Raw genomic sequence first — 18,730 nt, 5'->3', positions numbered from 1 at the left:
CTCGGTAACCCGGAAGGGGCGGGGTCTCAGAGACGGCAGGGCGGAAGCACGCATCAGACGGCGGAGGGAGGCGGAGAAGTTGGCTGTGACAGTGGCGCGGAACACGAAGACGGCCAAGCAACGCGAATCACAGCCCAGCAGTGCCGTGGAGTCCACGACGGCGACAACAGCTATGGCGAACGAAGCCGACATCCTCTCGCTCTGCGTGGCCATGGCGAACATGACTTTCCAAGGTGCGCGTCACTATCGCACAACACAGCAGCAATAACACACAACACAAACCTATAACATACAAAACACACATCAGCATTAATGTACAACATACAGCACTGTCGCACATGTATTATAATGTAAGTTCACAAATTAATATTCTCCACTGACTCAGATTTTAGTCCCCCCACCACCGTGTCCACAGAGCATGAAGTGTGCATGGAGACCCAGGCTACAGCCAGGAGTCCTCATAGAGGCCCCAGACCCCACATGTTTGAGGAGTTGTCTGGGTTCCCCGCACGTGGTGGAAAGAGAGGCGAATATGCACACCATATGGGCACCTGGAAAACAAGGAATGGTGCAGGATGGACACGAGGTGATGGCGGAGGCTCTTGTAGTAGCGGAGGACGAGATGCTAGAGATGGCCGAATCCCCCGCTCCCATCGTATGAGTGGACGTGGAAATGTGGACAAGGGGGATAGGTCGGGTTCCTGCCAGCGCCGGTAAGTTTAACTGAGCGCACACCGTGCATGTGTGTGCAGAGGGGACGCGGTGATTAGGCCACTGCACTATGTACCTGGGGACCTTAGTTTGATTTCCAGCCATGGCTACATCAGTGGAGATTGATATATGAACCGGTCCCCGGGCCTGCCCAAAGTCGATTTGTACCTGCTGCATTGTGAAAACTTTAGCAGCAATGGGGCAGTGAAGGCGGCCTGGTGCGGCTGACCAAACCACCCACCCCTTTACATGCCATTTAGGCCTTAATAGGCGCTCACTGACATCACTTGCTCTTACAACCTAGGTAGGCTACAAGAGGGTTATTTACTCTATATGATCCGGAAGGCCACCACAATACTCTTTTCCCATAGCGGTGAATGAGGCTCTCACCTCAATCCTCGGAGCCCACATCTGATTCTCCATGGTGCGCACGCCCTGGTTTTCATACAGCATCTAGAGATGTGTTCGAGTTAGACGCTATATACATCCATCAGTGTTTAGCTATTGCGTTATTTTTAGAGTCGGGGCATAATTTCAGCTGGGTCTGTCTGGGTCAGTAACATTTTGACTAATAACCTCAACCCGGCGCACCACATCCAGTATACATCTTGCTCTGCCTGTGGCTATTAGTCACGTTCCTATTATAGTCGACTAGCGACCTAGAATATAATGCAAACCTCGAGTAGAGCCTGGACACTGCCTCTGTCTGGGCAAAGCGCAGGTTTTTCTCATGTGCCTAATTCTTGCCCTCATCGCTGATGTTCTGTGCTGTTGTGTTTTGTTTGTGGTGCACCTGCGTTGCCACCACCAGCGGACCCTATACGATGTCCATCTGCAAGGCGCAGCGGCAGCAGCTGCTGATGGCCAAGCGGCGCATCTTCAAAGCCGATTCTGCGGTGCCAAGCCAATTGTGCTGGTTCGAGATCTCGGTAAATGTACTGGGGGGTGTGCAAACGTGGAGATGGAGTATCCTAGGTATCAGGTTTTGAGAAAGAAATGCCAATTATAAAAGGTTAACAGTTGCACCAAAATAATTATAGAATATAGAGACTTGTCATTTTGGTGACCCAGGTCACTCTCGGAAATGTATGCATTTAAACTTATTTCACACCATACATAGCCAACCATGCTGACCGGAGGTGCGGGAGGACAACTAAACACAACAAGTAGTTATAGGGAAATGAGTTGTCAATTTATATTTAAGAGTGCATAGCTCCAGTAGCTTCCTGATATTGGAAGAGCGTTCCAGAAGGCCGCAGAAGTGCATTTGAATGCGCTCGATGCAGTGACTATCTTTTTTCGATGAGTGGCCAAAAGCCACTACGAGGATGACTGGAGCTCATGTGATGGTTTATGCTCCTTGACAAAAAGTGAACACATCCTGGTCTCTTGAATTCTCAACTGGTTAAACAAACTAAACTTTGACGTTGTAAAGTATCTAGTTTAAATCGACATGCAACATTGATATATAAGAATAGATGTTAGCCTTTCTGGCAATAAAAATAGTGTTAAGATGTTATAACACCATTTTGAAACCTTTTGCAAGGAATCATGTCTGCATTAACCATATATGCTCGTGGTGAACATGCAAACAAAAAACATGCTCTGGTAGTATATGCATTGTCTTTTAAACTGATTGGTCCACACCATAGACAGCTTTCTTTAGAGCCATGCCCTCTTAAACTTGTGATGCTATGACACTTTTCCTATATGGACGCAACCATATATTTATACCTGGTTCAGTTTGTTAACATCACCAATGGGGAGACAAACACAGCTTGGTGTGGTGCTCACCACATCACCGTCTGGTGTACCTTTCCGGCCTTAATTAGTGTTCACGAAGAGCACTCGCTGCCCCCAATACTCTGTAAGCCTAAACAGGGAGTATTTTCTGTGGTTGGTTGAGCAAACCCACTGCACTCTGGTCCCGGCTCCAGTAATCACCCTGCTGTTAGAGTGGGTATCTGAGCTTGGTCAATTTGACCTAAAATAAACGTACAGGGCCATTACGTAGACAATGTTAGCAGTGACAAAGACAGCCAGGTCTGTGTGTTACTATGCCCACTGCTGTGCCAAGTCAACTCAGCGCGGCTCAGGCAGCGACAGGTTGTTTTTCTACTGCAAAAGCCGTGTCACTGAGTGACACGCAATGCGTGTAGATGACATGGTGATGCTGTGTCCTCACATTGTGCTTAAAATTGGTGCACCCCAACAGACCCTGTCATAGCAGCCAGTTTATGCTAATGGGGGATGCGACATGTGCGTGTTCTTTTTACAGAAATGTTTGAGCCAAAAATATGACCCTACCAACAAAGCTCTGGACTTGAAGGCGGTCAGAATTAATGAAGGTAATTGAAACAAACATTTGTGTTTTTTTAAGTTTACTTTGCACTCCTGCACATTGACAACTTGTCACAACTCAGCTTTATTATTTGAGCCGAGAATCGTTCATACTGTTTCTTTAGTCTCATTTGTTCTAGTTTATTCATCCTGTTAGCCTAAAGATATCATTGTCATGTCATTTTAACTAATATTTAATTAATTCATCCTTATACGCATCACTCACTGTATGCATCGCGAGGGTAGGAGTTGAGTTGAACGCAACGCGTAATGAATGCACGATCACCCTCCCCCACTCCCCAGAGCTGGAGGCACGTGGTGTCGACCTGGTTTTGAACCGGAAGGACCACATGGATGGTCTGAACAAGATCATCCGAGAGAATATTCCAATGGTACGGCCTTCTCCTCTCCCCACGTGTTTTAATGCTTTGCACCTAAGGTATAGTGTTGCTGCGTTAGCTCTCTTGGTCCATTCGTCTGTAGGGCATTATTACTCTTAAAACACATTCCTGCAGAGGGAGCTGGTAGGAACGTTGCTTGCCTCGAATGATGGCTCAACGAATTGGCGGCTTATAATTTAGAGATTGTGAGCATCCGCATACTCCAAACGCATGTTGTTGATTCTCCACGTGGAGGGAAAAATGTCGTGAAGATGGCCGGACGTGGTTGGTGGCCACCCACCCCCTCGTGTGTGCCGTGGCCGCCTTCCCCACCCCGCCCCTCCCTCCCCACCCAGCCCCTCCCCACCCTCCCCTCTCCACCCAGCCCCACCCCTCCCATTTTTGGATGGACGACAGACGGACACAATAATCCCTTGTGGGCTGGGTGGAACCAGGAGGTTCCTACCAGTACAAAATACGTACCAAACTGCAGTATAATGTGGCATTGGTATTAGCGACTAGATTAATTAGTGCTGGATTAGAGGCGCGTCGCCACACGTGGATGTTGGTGCGTGCTTCATGGTTGCGTAGCCCCCATTTTACCTCGCGGTCATCGCCGACCATCGACTTGAGATAAAACCAAAACGAGGCACGGCACGACATTTACATTGCTGCTATTGCTGCTAAACCGTAGGTGGTGGCACTGCACTGCGCTACGAACCTAGCGGCCCAAGTGTCTATTCCCGCTCACGGCCAAAATCAGTGACAATTATTCTGAACCGGTCCTGGGCTTCCACTAGGTCGACTCAGCCTCAAATGAGTACCTAGTGCGGTGAGTAAACATCGCCACTGGGGAGACAAAGGCGGTCGGCGTGGTGCTGGCCACCCACCCCCTCGTGTGCCATCCTGGCCTTCATAGGTTCTCGCTAACAGCACTTGCTCCTAGTCTGTTAAGGCTATACTGGGGATCTTTGTCTTTTGCCTCCCTTAGAGGGGAGCGGTAGTGCAGTTGTTCGCACGCTGCGCTATGAATCGAGCGACCAGAGTTCGATTTCCGCTCATGGCCAACACCAGTGACGATTATCTGAACCGGTCCTGGGCCTCCTCTCGGTCGACTTAGCCTCAAATGAGTACCTAGTGCAGTGTGTAAACATCACCACTAGGGAGACAGAGGCGGTCGGCGTGGTGCTGACCACCCTTGTGTACCGTGCTGGCTTTCATAGGTGCTCGCTCACAGCACTTTCTGCAAAAGACTGTTAAGGCTATAAGAGGGACCTTTTTCTTTTCTGTGCCTCCCTTGCTTTCCACTCCCACAGATCACATCCCTGAATCTAACGTGCAATGACCTGCACCGGTTGGATGACCTGGCAAAACTTGCCCAGCACACTCCATCTCTCAAGAAGCTGAACCTCTCCAAAAACAATGTGGGTGTGAGCGCCGTTCAATAAATCGCGACGTGACGCTCGCATGCCTGGTGCACCTCTGGTGCGAGCGTCGCGTTGGTTCAGATTCCTCGCCACAGCGAGTCGACCGTTCGTTACGCGATTCAATCCAAGTATCGATATACCTACTATTATATCTTATATCGTCTCCTTTTGTTTTGGTGCTTGTTCATTTCCGATTCGCTTGATATTATTTTAAGCATGTATTGGGTATCAGATATGCCTTTAATTAGTGGAAACGTAATTAATTATTTAAATGCAATGAATACACAAATGTGAAACGTACTATTGCAGTTTAGTACATCAACATGTATCACCTATGGGTGGTACCTGTTGATGTACTTTGTACAGTAGGCCCGCAACTCCGCATCAATACGTCAATTAACTTCAGTCATTGCACTCACAACGCATGCACCAAATGGTGTGTCGGAACCAGTTCTTTATTATTCATGCAAATTATATGCACGTTAAATTAGGCTAATGACACATAAGAGACAGACAAGGCAGACAACTAATTATATGGACAAAACATATTGGGCTGCATGAACAAGATAGGCAACAAGACAGTGCAGACAAGAGAGTACAGTGAGACATACGATGAGACGGTCAGTACAAATGGGACACAGTACATACTGGACAGGACAGACCACACAAACAAAATACAATTAATACAAACAAAAGACGAAACATAGCATGGACTCTTGAATTTGACCATTATGCTGAAATGGGCTAATTAATCAATTAAGTTGAGAGCTGATACATTCACTTAGAATATGTGATTGCAGTATTTGGCCTCCTTTGTTAACCCTTTTCAACGAATATTAAAGGAATTTCTGCATTGACTCTGCCCATTCGTAATGGAGGGCAATGTAACGTTCATAAAATGTGATCCAATATAAACGAAATGTTTGTATAATGTGTTGTTACTATCAAGGACACCCAACTGAATACCGCACACCAATGATGAAAGGGTTAACCAAAAGAGATGCAAACTATAGCACAAGGGACTGTTTACAAATATGCATACACATTTTGCCGTGACAGCTGCGCGTCAGCTTTTGCACGCTAAGGCAAATGCATTCTGCAAAGCGTTACAATCCATGCGTGGGCATGGATTGTAATGCATAACTTGTGGTAAGTTGCCCAGAAGCATGGCCCTTATGCCCCTAATTGTATGGAAATATCTCCCCTGCCATGCAGCTCAAAGATGTGAGGGAACTTTACCCACTGAAGGCCTTCAATTTGAAAGAGCTATGGCTGAACGGGAATCCGCTGTGCGACTCCTTCCACGACCCAAATGCCTACATGAGGTACCGCTCCTTCGTCATGAACGCGACATTGCCCGCTTACCCATTCGCCTGTCCGTCCACGCAGCTCCCCACTCACCCAGGCACTCACTCGTCCTCATGCTTATCCACCCACTCATCTACATGGTTTATCTTTGTGGTTGCCTGTTCAACCAATGGCTCGCCCGCACGCCTACTCCCCCACCCTCCAGCTTCACCCATGCACTCAACACCCCGCTCGCTCATGCGTTCATCCACCCGGTCACTCACACACACTCCCTTGGCCTTGTGTCCCATCTCTAACTGCATGTGTGTGTGTCAACAGCTTCGTGCGAAACCACTTTCCACAGCTCGTGATCCTGGTGAGTGACCCTCCACAGATGCCGGCCCTCAAGCTATCCCCACTCTCTGTGATATTTGTGTCTCCGTGCATTCCAGTTTCCCCACACATGCAAAAGTGCTTGTGATCAGAGGATTTTGCCAAATGCACCAAGTAAAACACTTCTGAAGAAGGTCATCATTTCCTGCCTTGGTCAAACTACTGCTGGATGAATACCTCCCCTAAGCCATTGAAATTTCTCATGATTGCGAAATTGTAATAACCCACCTAGCACCTGCCCATGAACAACTGTTAGATGGGTTCCATCTCATTGCTGCATTCTTGATCATCAGCCATTAACCCTTATGAAGACGTGTCCTGCCCGAGCCCACTTAAGTTTCTTAATTGTTTGTATAAGAGTTCACTTAAGAAAAGGTTACGTGCAGTTTACAGATGACACAGAGGAACATGAGCAGCTGTTGAATGTCATCTGTTTTTTGTTTTTGTCCTGCTGGCGGTTATCAACATCATCACTTATTGCTTCAATCATCTATCTCTAACACCATCTTTGACTATCTTCGTCACACATCTACCATCGTTACCACAATCATCACTATCATCATCATTGCCACAAACACCACCACTATTGCCGTCATCTTCATCCTGACCGCCAACATCATAATGTAATTCCATCATCACCATGATCCCTTTCACCATAACTACTACTTCCACAACAATCATTACCATCTTTACCATTATCTTCATCACCACGACTACTGTTTCCATAATCATGCTCACCACTATAATCAATCACAATCATTATCGCCATGATCTATACCACTTTTTACAACCACTACCTTCACCATTGTCACCATCAGGATGGGCAGATGCTTTCGCAGCTGCGAAGTTCTACGCCTGTGGTGCCCTCCACGCCTGCGGTGGTGCACAGAATTGCGGTACGCTTCGCTGCAACAATGAGAAATATTTATTCTCCCAACTTTTCGAGGGCCATGCGGCTCTTTGGCCACAACCCTGGCATTACTCCTACCACTTCCCATCCTCCATTTTGTCCACAGCCAGATGAAAGGAACAATATTTATTTTAAAATAATTATTATTAGAGGTTTAACGTATGCTTGAAATGGCTTAAGCATATACCAAGCTCTAATCAATCACTTGTTTACATATCCACCATTTTATTTTACAAAACATTGGCAAAAACTTAAACTTAATCAGCAGCAGCTTAACAGTTGCACCTCTTGTGCACTGACTTTGTGACATTATGACTGTTTCCGAAGTCGGCCAACATCAAAGCGTGCAGCTCCCATAGGAAAGCGAGCAAAGCGGCACAATGTAAGGGGTTTACATGACCCACTTGGAGTGGCGTCGCCCATTCAGGCTGCCATGGGATCCAGGCCAGGCCTAGTTATCTGGTTGGCAAACTGGGTAGTCATGTTGACGTCTCTCCTGTGTGCGTGCGTGCCCACTCTCGGGTGGCTGCAGGAGAACAGCTGGCAGTTCCAGCAGTGTGCGAACACCCTCATGGAACTGAACGTGAGTGCCGTCCCATCCGCACCGTTTATGGACACGACTGATAGCAAACGGTCGGGCGCATTCGCGTTTGACGAGCATCACTAACGATACCGCCCATCTCCCCTTCTATTCCACCCCTCTCTCTCCCCCCTTCCCTCATCACTGTCGCCGTCCGCCTCGGATCTCCGAAAACCGCGGTCGCCTACCTTCATCGTTCCTTTTCGTCCGACTACCGGACGGATTCCACGGGAGGCGTTCGTACAGTGAGCAGGCGTCCGCCGCAGATTGCTGGCGATCTCGGCACACATTCTCCTACCAACCCTTTCCTCCACAACCCTTATACATTGCAATTTATTTGTTTTTACCCCATTTGGGGGGAGAGGAAAAAAATAAAAAAATAACTATATTTGAAACTGTGTCCTCAAACTCACGACACACTAACACCTTGTACCCTGGTTGTTATTTCCCCCCACCTATAACCATGACATCACAAGACGCTGGCATGACGCAATGGTTGGTACACAATCCAGAAGTCGCTAGTTTGATCTGTTATCGTGGTAATCAATGGAAACGTTTCTTAAATCCATCCGGCTTATGTCCACACAACCGATATGCTTGAGTGGATAAACAATTGGAAGAACGCAAACATCCCAAAGAAGCGCCTCATTGTGGATCAAACCATCAGGAAGCTCACTGGCCCCTCACCACCGCAAGCAGTGGGACTCCATACATCAGATCCAACCTGGCCATGGCAGGAGAAATTTCCTCCACAAATTGAAAAAAAAAAGTGTCACCAAAATGCCACTGCAGGGCACCGCAACAGTGGAACACGTGCACACACCAGGAAGCTCTCTTGACCTGGTGAAGACCTCCAATACCAATAAGAGGCCACGGTCTTGGGTTATTCTTTGTGCTTTTGGGGTCCCTGACTCTGTTCACAATCATTAAGGACCATTATGGTGGGAAGGCCCGTGTAAACATACGGACCCGAGTGTCAGAGCCATTTCCTCCTGTTTACCGTGGGGTGCGACGGGGATGTCATCTGGCTCCGATACTATTTCACATAATTCCCGGTCGTGGCCAATAGCAGTGGTAAATTATATTTGAACCGGCCCTACTCCTCCCCTAAGTCGACTCAATCTTAATTGAATACCAGGTGTGGTTGGTAAAAATCAGCGCTGGGGAAACAAAGGCGTTTCTGGCAATAACACCCCAGCATGACAAGTTTGCGTCTGACTGGCAGTTTCTTAGCACAAGCCACTGTATAAAGTACAGACGATATGCATCTGACATTATATTCTCAGCATTTATGCGTTTATGTTTATAAGCAGTGTTTAGTAATAATTTTTAAAGAACCTCAAAATATTCAACTTAATTTTCGTTCACACGGTGAAAAACAAATGCAGTGCTGCTCAGCGGATTCAGGGTGAGACAACTGCAGCCAAACTGGAGTTGGTTAGAAGCACACTGCCCAGGTACGGAAACTTGTCTACTTTCTGTACTATTGCCCCATCACTCACACGATGACAAACATCCCCCCTATAGCCTTAACAGACTGTTGGGGCAGGTGGTGTTAGCGAGCACCTATTAAGGCTGGCATGGTATGCGATGGGGTAGATGGCCAGCACCATGCCCAACTGCCTTTGTCTCCCAAATGGTGTTGTTTACACACCGCACTAGGTACTCATTTGAGGCTGAGTCGACCTAGGGGAGGCCCAGGACCGTTTCACATAATCCTGACTGGTGTTGACCTTGAGCAGGAATCAAACTCAGGTCACCGGGTCTGTCGCGCTGCGCGCTAAATACGTATCATCATCATCATCACTGATATGGATAGGTGAGTTGATAGAAATTACATTTAATTCAACAGTTAATGGGCCAATTAACCAGTAGTTAATTAAATATGGGAGCAGTGGTTTACACACTGAAATATTAATTTGGAGACCCGAGTTTGAATCCAGCAATGTGACGGAGACATCGAGCGACGGAGACGAGACTGAGACGGCGAGCGACGGAGAGAGACAGAGACATCGAGCGACGGAGAGAGACAGAGACATTGAGCGACGGACAGAGACGGAGACAGCGAGCGACGGAGACATCGAGAGACGGAGACATCGAGCGACGGAGACATCGAGAGACGGCGACATCGAGAGACGGAGAGAGACGGAGACAGCGAGCGACGGAGACAGCGAGCGACGGAGACATCGAGCGATGGAGACATCGAGCGACGGAGAGAGACGGAGACATCGAGCGACGGAGAGAGACGGAGACATCGAGCGACGGAGAGAGACGGAGACAGCGAGCGACGGAGAGAGACGGAGACAGCGAGCGACGGAGAGAGACGGAGACAGCGAGCGACAGAGACGAAGACAGCGAGCGACGGAGAGAGACGGAGACAGCGAGCGACGGAGAGAGACGGAGACAGCGAGTGACGGAGAGAGACGGAGACAGCGAGCGACGGAGACGAAGACAGCGAGCGACGGAGAGAGACGGAGACAGCGAGCGACGGAGAGAGACGGAGACAGCGAGCGACGGAGAGAGACGGAGACAGCGAGCGGCGGAGAGAGACGGAGACAGCGAGCGACGGAGAGAGACGGAGACAGCGAGCGACGGAGAGAGACGGAGACAGCGAGCGACGGAGAGAGACGGAGACAGCGAGCGACGGACAGAGATGGAGACAGCGAGCGACGGAGAGAGACGGAGACAGCGAGCGACGGAGACAGACGGAGACAGCGAGCGACGGAGAGAGACAGAGACAGCGAGCGATGAAGAGAGACAGGGACGACACAAAGGGACAGTGAGGGATAGGGGAAGGAAGCGGAGTGAGCGAGACGGGCAGAGCGCGGCGAGCGAGCTGCGGCTAAGCGGAATGACGGAGTCACAGACGTACTGTGAAGAGTTGTAATACAAGATGTGTCGGAGAAAACAAGAAAGTTGTTCGCGTCAAGTCGACCACTACAAATATAACCAACACTACCAAGACTTGGCCCACCCTGTTGGAGGCGACGGCCCATTATCACCATTAACATCACTACCATCATCAACATCACCATCACCAACATAATTAACTATCATCACTGCCATTACCGTCATTAACATCACCAACGTATTTATCACCATCAGTAACAGACATAGCATCACCATCATCACCAGCACCATCACTCAGCTCACTATACAGGGGGGGATGTACCGGTTCCAACATCATGTGGAGGTGTGAGGTGGTGCGAGGTGGTGTGATGAGGTGTGACAAGGCGTGTGGATGTGTGAGGTGTGTGGATGAGCGAGGGGGTGAGCGAAGATGGAATCAGGGTATATGGAGGGGCGTGAAGGTCTGGAGATGAGGGGCGTGAAAGTGTGAAGAGCGGTGTGGTGGCGGTGGTGTGTGGTGGTTTGTCGTGGTGGTGATGGTGCGTGGTGGTGTGTGGTGGTGTGTGGTGGTGTGTGGTGGTGCGTCGTGGTGATGGTGGTGCGTGGTGTTGTGTAGTGGTGGTGGTGTGTGGTGGTGCGTGGTGGTGTGTGATGGTGCGTGGTGGTGCGTGGTGGTGTGTCGTGGTGCGTGGTGGTGTGTGGTGGTGTGTGGTGGCGTGTGGTGGTGCGTGGTGGTGTGTTGTGGTGCGTTGTGCTGCGTGGTGGTGTGTGGTGTTGGTGGTGCGTGGTGGTGCGTGGTGGTGTGTGGTGCGTGGTGGTGCGTGGTGGTGCGTAGTGGTGTGTAGTGGTGTGTAGTGGTGTGTGGTGGCGTATGGTGGTGCGTGGTGGTGCGTGGTGGTGTGTGGTGCGTGGTGGTGGTGTGTGGTGGTGCGTGGTGGTGCGTGGTGGTGTGTCGTGGTGCGTGGTGGTGCGTAGTGGTGTGTAGTGGTGTGTGGTGGCGTGTGGTGGTGCGTGGTGGTGGTGGTGGTGTGTGGTGGGGCGTGGTGTGTGGTGGTGCGTGGTGGTGCGTGGTGGTGTGTGGTGGTGCGTGGTGCTTGGTGGTGTGTGGTGGTGCGTGGTGGTGTGTGGTTGTGTGTGGTTGTGTGTGGTTGTGTGTCGTGGTGTGTGGTTGTGTGTCGTGGTGTGTGGTGGTGAGGTGCGTGGTGGTGGTGTGAGGTGTGTGGTGGTGTGTAGTGGTGGTGGTGCGTGGTGGTGCGTGGTGGTGTGTGGTGGTGTGAGGTGTGTGGTGGTGTGTAGTGGTGGTGGTGTGTGGTGGTGCGTGGTGGTGCGTGGTGGTGTGTGGTGGTGTGAGGTGTGTGGTGGTGTGTAGTGGTGGTGGTGTGTGGTGGTGCGTGGTGGTGCGTGGTGGTGTGTGGTGGTGCGTGGTGGTGTGAGGAGGTATGAGGAGTAGTCCACGTCACGCTGCTCGTTGATGACGTCGAGCGTTGCCGTCTGGCTGTGCCGCTGGTTGCAGAGCGAGCAGCTGGGCGTGCGGCACCAGGAGGAGGAGGATCAGTCCACGTGTCTCCTCCTCCTGCTCCTCCTCCTCACCGTGCTCCAAGCAGCGCGGCTCCGCGTCCTTGCGGCCGCCGGGGCCCCTGGGGGCACCGCCACCACCACAACAACGACGACGACGACGACGAAACTAGGACAACAACAATAACACTGGCACAACAACAACACTTGGAGGATGACAACACAGAGATAACAATAAACAACAATACTGGGACAACAGCGATTCCAACAACGACGACGACGCTGCGTGGAGAATCACAACAGTGATGATGACGGTGACAGCGATGACAGAGACAACAATGAACACAACAACACTGATCACAACCACTACAATAACAACGTGGCCATTAGCACCACCACCAACAACACGGGTTGCCATAGTACTACAACCACACCCCACAACAACAACCACCACCATCACCAACAACGCAACTACCAGACAGAGCAACAAGGTGACTATGACCAGCCTTGCCCTCTCCTGCTGTGCTGCCTTGCCCACCATGCCCTGAGACTGCCCTACCCCTGCCCATCCCCAGTTTTGCCCTCCTCTACACTACCCCACCCAGCCATACGCCTCTACCCCAATACTCTACCCTACACAGCCTTGCCCTCCCTGCCTCCTACCCTACTCTAAACCCTGCCCTTCCCTCCTCTCCTTCACTGCCCCCTACACCTGCGTCCTGTCCCCCTGGCCCAGTCGTGTCCTGCCCTTTGTCACTGCCCTGCTCCGTGCCCCCTGCCCTCATGCTGCTGCTGCTGCTGCGTGTAGATGTGGATGATGTTGTAGAGGAGGAGGCTGTGTTGGAGGTGTACACGCCGTGGCGGTGCAGCACCACCTCCTGGCGGCACCACGGCCCCCCCCCCCCGTACCCCCAAGGAGGGTGGGAGGGGGGTGACAATGAACAGGTGAGCGTGCAGGCTAGTCACTGCACAGGTGAGTACTGTACAGGCAAGTGCACAGGCGAATGAGTATACAGGTGAGTGTGCAAGAGAATGTACAGGTGAGTGAGCGTTCATGTCAGTGTACAGGTGAACGTGCAGGTGAGTGTCACAGGCGAGCGTTCGGGCGAGCAACTGCAACGCGTCGTTGCCGCACTTGTGGCCCAGGTTGTGCTGGCAGGGCACGATGACCACGGGCTTGGAGAACATCTCCAGGCAGAGGGGCCACAGCTGCTGACGTGCTCCAGGTGGTCGTAGCGCGCCTGGGATTCGCGATCAGCAACGACGTCCGGCCCCGCACAGCGCCTCTGCACGCTCATCGCTACAGCTGTCACGCACAGGCAGAAAGCCTCGTCCCTACAGCTGTAACGCACAGGCGGACAGCCTCGTCCCTACAGCTGTCACGCACAGGTGGACAGCCTCGTCCCTACAGCTGTAACGCACAGGCGGACAGCCTCGTGCCTACAGCTGTAACGAACAGGCGGACAGCCTCGTCCCTACAGTTGTCACGCACAGGTGGACAGCCTCATCCCCAAAGCTGTCACGCACAGGCGGACAGCCTCGTCCCTACAGCTGTCACGCACAGGCGGACAGCCTCGTCCCTACAGCTGTCACGCACAGGCAGACAGCCTCATCCCTAAAACTCACGCACAGGCAGACAGCCTCGTCCCTAAAACTGTAACGCACGTGCATTGGAAGCGCTACCAACTCACGGAATTTGAAACACATTCCACTGTTACATGGACTTCCTGAGAAAGAGGTATGGTGTAGGTCTAACAATGGGCTTGTCAAATCAGAAGCTATCAGTGGGTAAGAGGTGAGTGTGCGGTTGGCAGTGACATGCAGTGGGAAATTCTAAAATGTGAGGTTTTTTTACTAAATCGGGGTAGGTTCCCAATGAATGTGTAGATTTAAGGATCAAACATAGCCTCTGGCAAGGAAACGGGTATACAAGTGAGCTGCTGGGAGATGGAACTGTTGTAAGGTTATGGCATGGTGCTTTTGTGAATGGTATACAGCTCCATTTTGTAAGAGTGCTTCTATGCAAAGACCGTGGTGCTGAAGAGACATTTCAACATCGCACATGTTATAAATAACCATTTTAATTGCATAACTCAGCCCCCAACTCACGGCGTTATAACTGCGGGCAACGAGTTTCAACCACAAATGCCTGCTAGGATGTCCCTGCCGTGTTGCCTGGCAAATGGCCCTCTGACCCGGTTAACGCGAAGACGCAATTCACCAAAAGTAAAAAATGAGTGTTGACCCAGACTCAGCGCTTGGGCGCCGCGGTGGCGAGATGTTCACTACCTCGCCTGCTGTAATATTTGGAATTTGTTTGCGTCTCTCCCCTCGGTCGCGTGTTTTTTTTTTTTTCTCCAGGCCCTCTGGGTTTCTTCCTCCACATTTAGTATCAATCAGGATCACGCGTTTAAGAGTATTTGGCTGCTAACATTTCCACACGATGATAAGCCACTTCGTTGGACTATAATGTGTGGCCAGGTCTCTTCTGAAAAAAAGGCTACAATGGCTCAGTGGGCCCCACCTGCTAAAATAAACAAATAGTTTAGTGGCGTCCAGCGTTCAGCTCTCACGAGCCCCCTCCCCTCGCCCCACAGTTGGCCTCGGGGTTGGGCCAACCCCCCCCCCCCCCAGGCCAATCGGGACTCAGCCCCCCTGGTCGAGGCACTGCGTCCCCACATTGAATCTACGCAGCTCAGCGACGGTAGCGAGGACCTCGGGTCGACCTTTTATCTTTCGACGTGTGTTTACAGAAACGAGTATAGCGAGTCATTCACGTTTGATGATTTTACCACGAGTCGAATAAATGTGTTCATTTTACATCGGTAAAAACACTTTTGTATGACTTAATAAACATTGCAATACTGTTTGCAATTTACTCAGGGCCCTCGTAGCCTGAATCCGGCCCTGTCTGGTCGGCGTCTCTCGCCCCTGAGGAGTCGAGCGCGCCCGGCGAGGGAAGCATGGCCTCCACCTCGTCGCGCTCGTGTCACTACGAGGAGGAGGAGGGCGAGGAGGTGGCGAGGCGGACGGAGGCCCCGAGGCAGCTGCTCGGGGCCTCTGCTGCGCGCCGGGGACGACGCGGGGCTGGCGAGCCTCGCGGCCTCCGTGCTGGTGAGCGTGCCTAGCAGTTGCACCATTCAATTCCGCTCGTCCAGACGGGGAGAATTCAATCACATTTATTCGATGCGACGTTTCTTATGGGATTTAATAAGCGACAACATTTTGACCCCAAACCGAGAGGATTCTGGGATGTTTGTGGTTTATTGGTAATAACTCTGGAAGGAAACGTCGCTGACCCATCAAGGTGGTACTCCTACTGCTCGCCTCGTCGAGAGGAATCCAAATATATGAGTCGTTAAGCTATGGGATATGAAATGGACGATCGACCAATAAAACAACATGTATTATGGGATTGAATGCTTTTTGCTATTCACAAACTAGAACAAAAGCAGTCATGCAAATATCTGATTTAACACCGCACAGCAAAACCAGTTGCACCATTCAATTCCGCTCGTCCAGACGGGGAGAATTCAATCACATTTATTCGATGCGACGTTTCACATGGGATTTAATAAGCGACAACATTTTGACCCCAATCTGAGAGGATTCTGGGATGTTTGTGGTTTATTGGTAATAACTCTGGAAGGAGACGTCGCAGACCCATCAAGGTGGAACTCCTACTGCTCGCCTCATCGAGAGGAATCCAAAGATATGAGTAGTTCAGCTATGGGATATGAAATGGACGAGCGACCAATAAAACAACATGTATTATGGGGTTGAATGCTTTTTGCTATTCACAAAATAAAACAAAAGCAGTCATGCAAATATCTTATTTAACACAGCACAGCAAAATCAGTTGCACCATTCAATCCCGCTCGTCCAGACGGGGAGAATTCAATCACATTTATTCTTTGCGACGTTTCATATGGGATTTATTGAGCGACAACATTTTGACCCCAAATCGAGAGGATTCTGGGATGTTTGTGGTTTTTTTGTAATAACTCTGGAAGGAAACGTCGCAGACCAATCAAAGTAGTAATCGTACTGCTCGCCTCATCGAGAGGAATCCAAAGATATGAGTGGTTAAGCTATGGGATATGAAATGGATGAGCGACCAATAAATCAACATGTATTATTGGGTTGAATGCTTTTTGCTATTCACAAAATAAAACAAAAGCAGTCATGCAAATATCTTATTTAACACAGCACAGCAAAATCAGTTGCACCATTCAATCCCGCTCGTCCAGACGGGGAGAATTCAATCACATTTATTCGATGCGACGTTTCTTATGGGATTTAATGAGCGACAACATTTTGACCCCAAACCGAGAGGATTCTGGGATGTTTGTGGTTTTTTTGTAATAACTCTGGAAGGTAACGTCCCAGACCAATCAAGGTGGTACTCCTACTGCTCCCCTCATCGAGAGGAATCCAAAGATATGAGTGGTTAAGCTATGGGATATGAAATGGACGAGCGACCAATAAAACAACATGTATTATGGGGTTGAATGCTTTTTGCTATTCACAAAATAAAACAAAAGCAGTCATGCAAATATCTTATTTAACACAGCACAGCAAAATCAGTTGCACCATTCAATCCCGCTCGTCCAGACGGGGAGAAGTCAATCACATTTATTCAATGCGACGTTTCTTATGGGGTTTATTGAGCGAAAACATTTTGACCCCAAATCGAGAGGATTCTGGGATGTTTGTGGTTTTTTTTGTAATAACTCTGGAAGGAAACGTCGCAGACCCATCAAGGTGGTACTCGTACTGCTCGCCTCATCGAGAGGAATGCAAAGATATGAGGGGTTAAGCTATGGGATATAAAATGGACGCTCGACCAATTAAACAACATGTATTATGGGGTTGAATGCTTTTTGCTATTCACAAAATAAAACAAAAGCAGGAAAGCAAATATCGTATTTAACACAGCACAGCAAAATCAGTTGCACCATTCAATCCCGCTCGTCCAGACGGGGAGAATTCAATCACATTTATTCGATGCGACGTTTCTTATGGGATTTAATGAGCGACAACATTTTGACCCCAAACCGAGAGGATTCTGGGATGTTTGTGGTTTTTTTGTAATAACTCTGGAAGGAAACGTTGGAGACCCATCAAGGTGGTACTCGTACTGCTCGACTCATCGAGCGGAATCCAAAGATATGAGTGGTTAAGCTATGGGATATGAAATGGACGAGCGACCAATAAATCAACATGTATTATGAGGTTGAATGCTTTTTGCTATTCACAAACTAGAACAAAAGCAGTCATGCAAATATCTGATTTAACACAGCACAGCAAAATCAGTTGCACCATTCAATTCCTCTCGTCAAGACGGGGAGAATTCAATCACATTTATTCTATGCGACGTTTCTTATGGGATGTATTGAGCGACAACATTTTGACCCCAAATCGAGAGGATTCTGGGATGTTTGTGGTTTTTTTGTGATAACTCTGGAAGGAAACGTCGCAGACCCATCAAGGTGGTACTCGTACTGCTCGCCTCATCGAGAGGAATCCAAAGATATGAGTGGTTAAGCTATGGGATATGAAATGGACGAGCAACCAATAAAACAACATGTATTATTGGGTTGAATGCTTTTTGCTATTCACAAAATAAAACAAAAGCAGTCATGCAAATATCTTATTTAACACAGCACAGCAAAATCAGTTGCACCATTCAATCCCGCTCTTCCAGACGGGGAGAATTCAATCACATTTATTAGATGAGGCGTTTCTTATGGGATTTAATGAGCGACAACATTTTGACCCCAAACCGAGAGGATTCTGGGATGTTTGTGGTTTTTTTTGTAATAACTCTGGAAGGAAACGTCGCAGACCCATCAAAGTGGTACTCCTACTGCTCGCCTCAACGAGAGGAATCGAAAGATATGAGTGGTTAAGCTATGGGATATGAAATGGACGAGCGACCAATAAAACAACATGTATTATGGGGTTGAATGCTTTTTGCTATTCACAAAATAAAACAAAAGCAGTCATGCAAATATCTTATTTAACACAGCACAGCAAAATCAGTTGCACCATTCAATCCCGCTCGTCCAGACGGGGAGAATTCAATCACATTTATTCGATGCGACGTTTCTTATGGGATTTATTGAGCGACAACATTTTGACCCCAAATCGAGAGGATTCTGGGATGTTTGTGGTTTTTTTGTAATAACTCTGGAAGGAAACGTCCCAGACCCATCAAGGTGGTACTCGTACTGCTCGCCTCATCGAGAGGAATGCAAAGATATGAGGGGTTAAGCTATGGGATATAAAATGGACGCTCGACCAATAAAAAACATGTATTAAGGGGTTGAATGCT

At 49.3% G+C, this 18,730-nt stretch overlaps 1 protein-coding gene across 2 annotated transcripts; it reads left to right on the top strand.

The window, feature by feature from the left end:
- The first annotated feature begins 39 nt into the window (after nucleotides 1–39).
- LOC142925738 (uncharacterized) lies at nucleotides 40–8,416 on the top strand. 2 transcript variants are annotated; one of them, XM_076069177.1, is made up of 11 exons: nucleotides 40–233; nucleotides 416–713; nucleotides 1,523–1,640; nucleotides 2,990–3,059; nucleotides 3,355–3,443; nucleotides 4,748–4,855; nucleotides 6,074–6,183; nucleotides 6,485–6,521; nucleotides 7,357–7,434; nucleotides 7,981–8,031; nucleotides 8,275–8,416. In XM_076069177.1, exons 1-11 carry the CDS (start codon nucleotides 173–175, stop codon nucleotides 8,275–8,277), a joined length of 1,023 nt encoding a protein of 340 aa, XP_075925292.1. In that variant the 5' UTR covers nucleotides 40–172; the 3' UTR covers nucleotides 8,278–8,416. The 2 variants fall into 2 exon arrangements, with proteins under 2 accessions (XP_075925292.1, XP_075925291.1); XM_076069176.1 differs by having other exon boundaries at nucleotides 386–713.
- The last annotated feature ends 10,314 nt before the right edge of the window (nucleotides 8,417–18,730 follow it).

The sequence above is a fragment of the Petromyzon marinus genome, chromosome 23 (genome assembly GCF_048934315.1).
Source record: "Petromyzon marinus isolate PM22_M1 ecotype Great Lakes invasive population chromosome 23, UKy_Petmar_22M1.pri1.0, whole genome shotgun sequence".
NCBI classification, from domain to species: Eukaryota; Metazoa; Chordata; class Hyperoartia; order Petromyzontiformes; family Petromyzontidae; genus Petromyzon; species Petromyzon marinus.
This window is presented reverse-complemented; position numbering and strand designations above follow the sequence as displayed.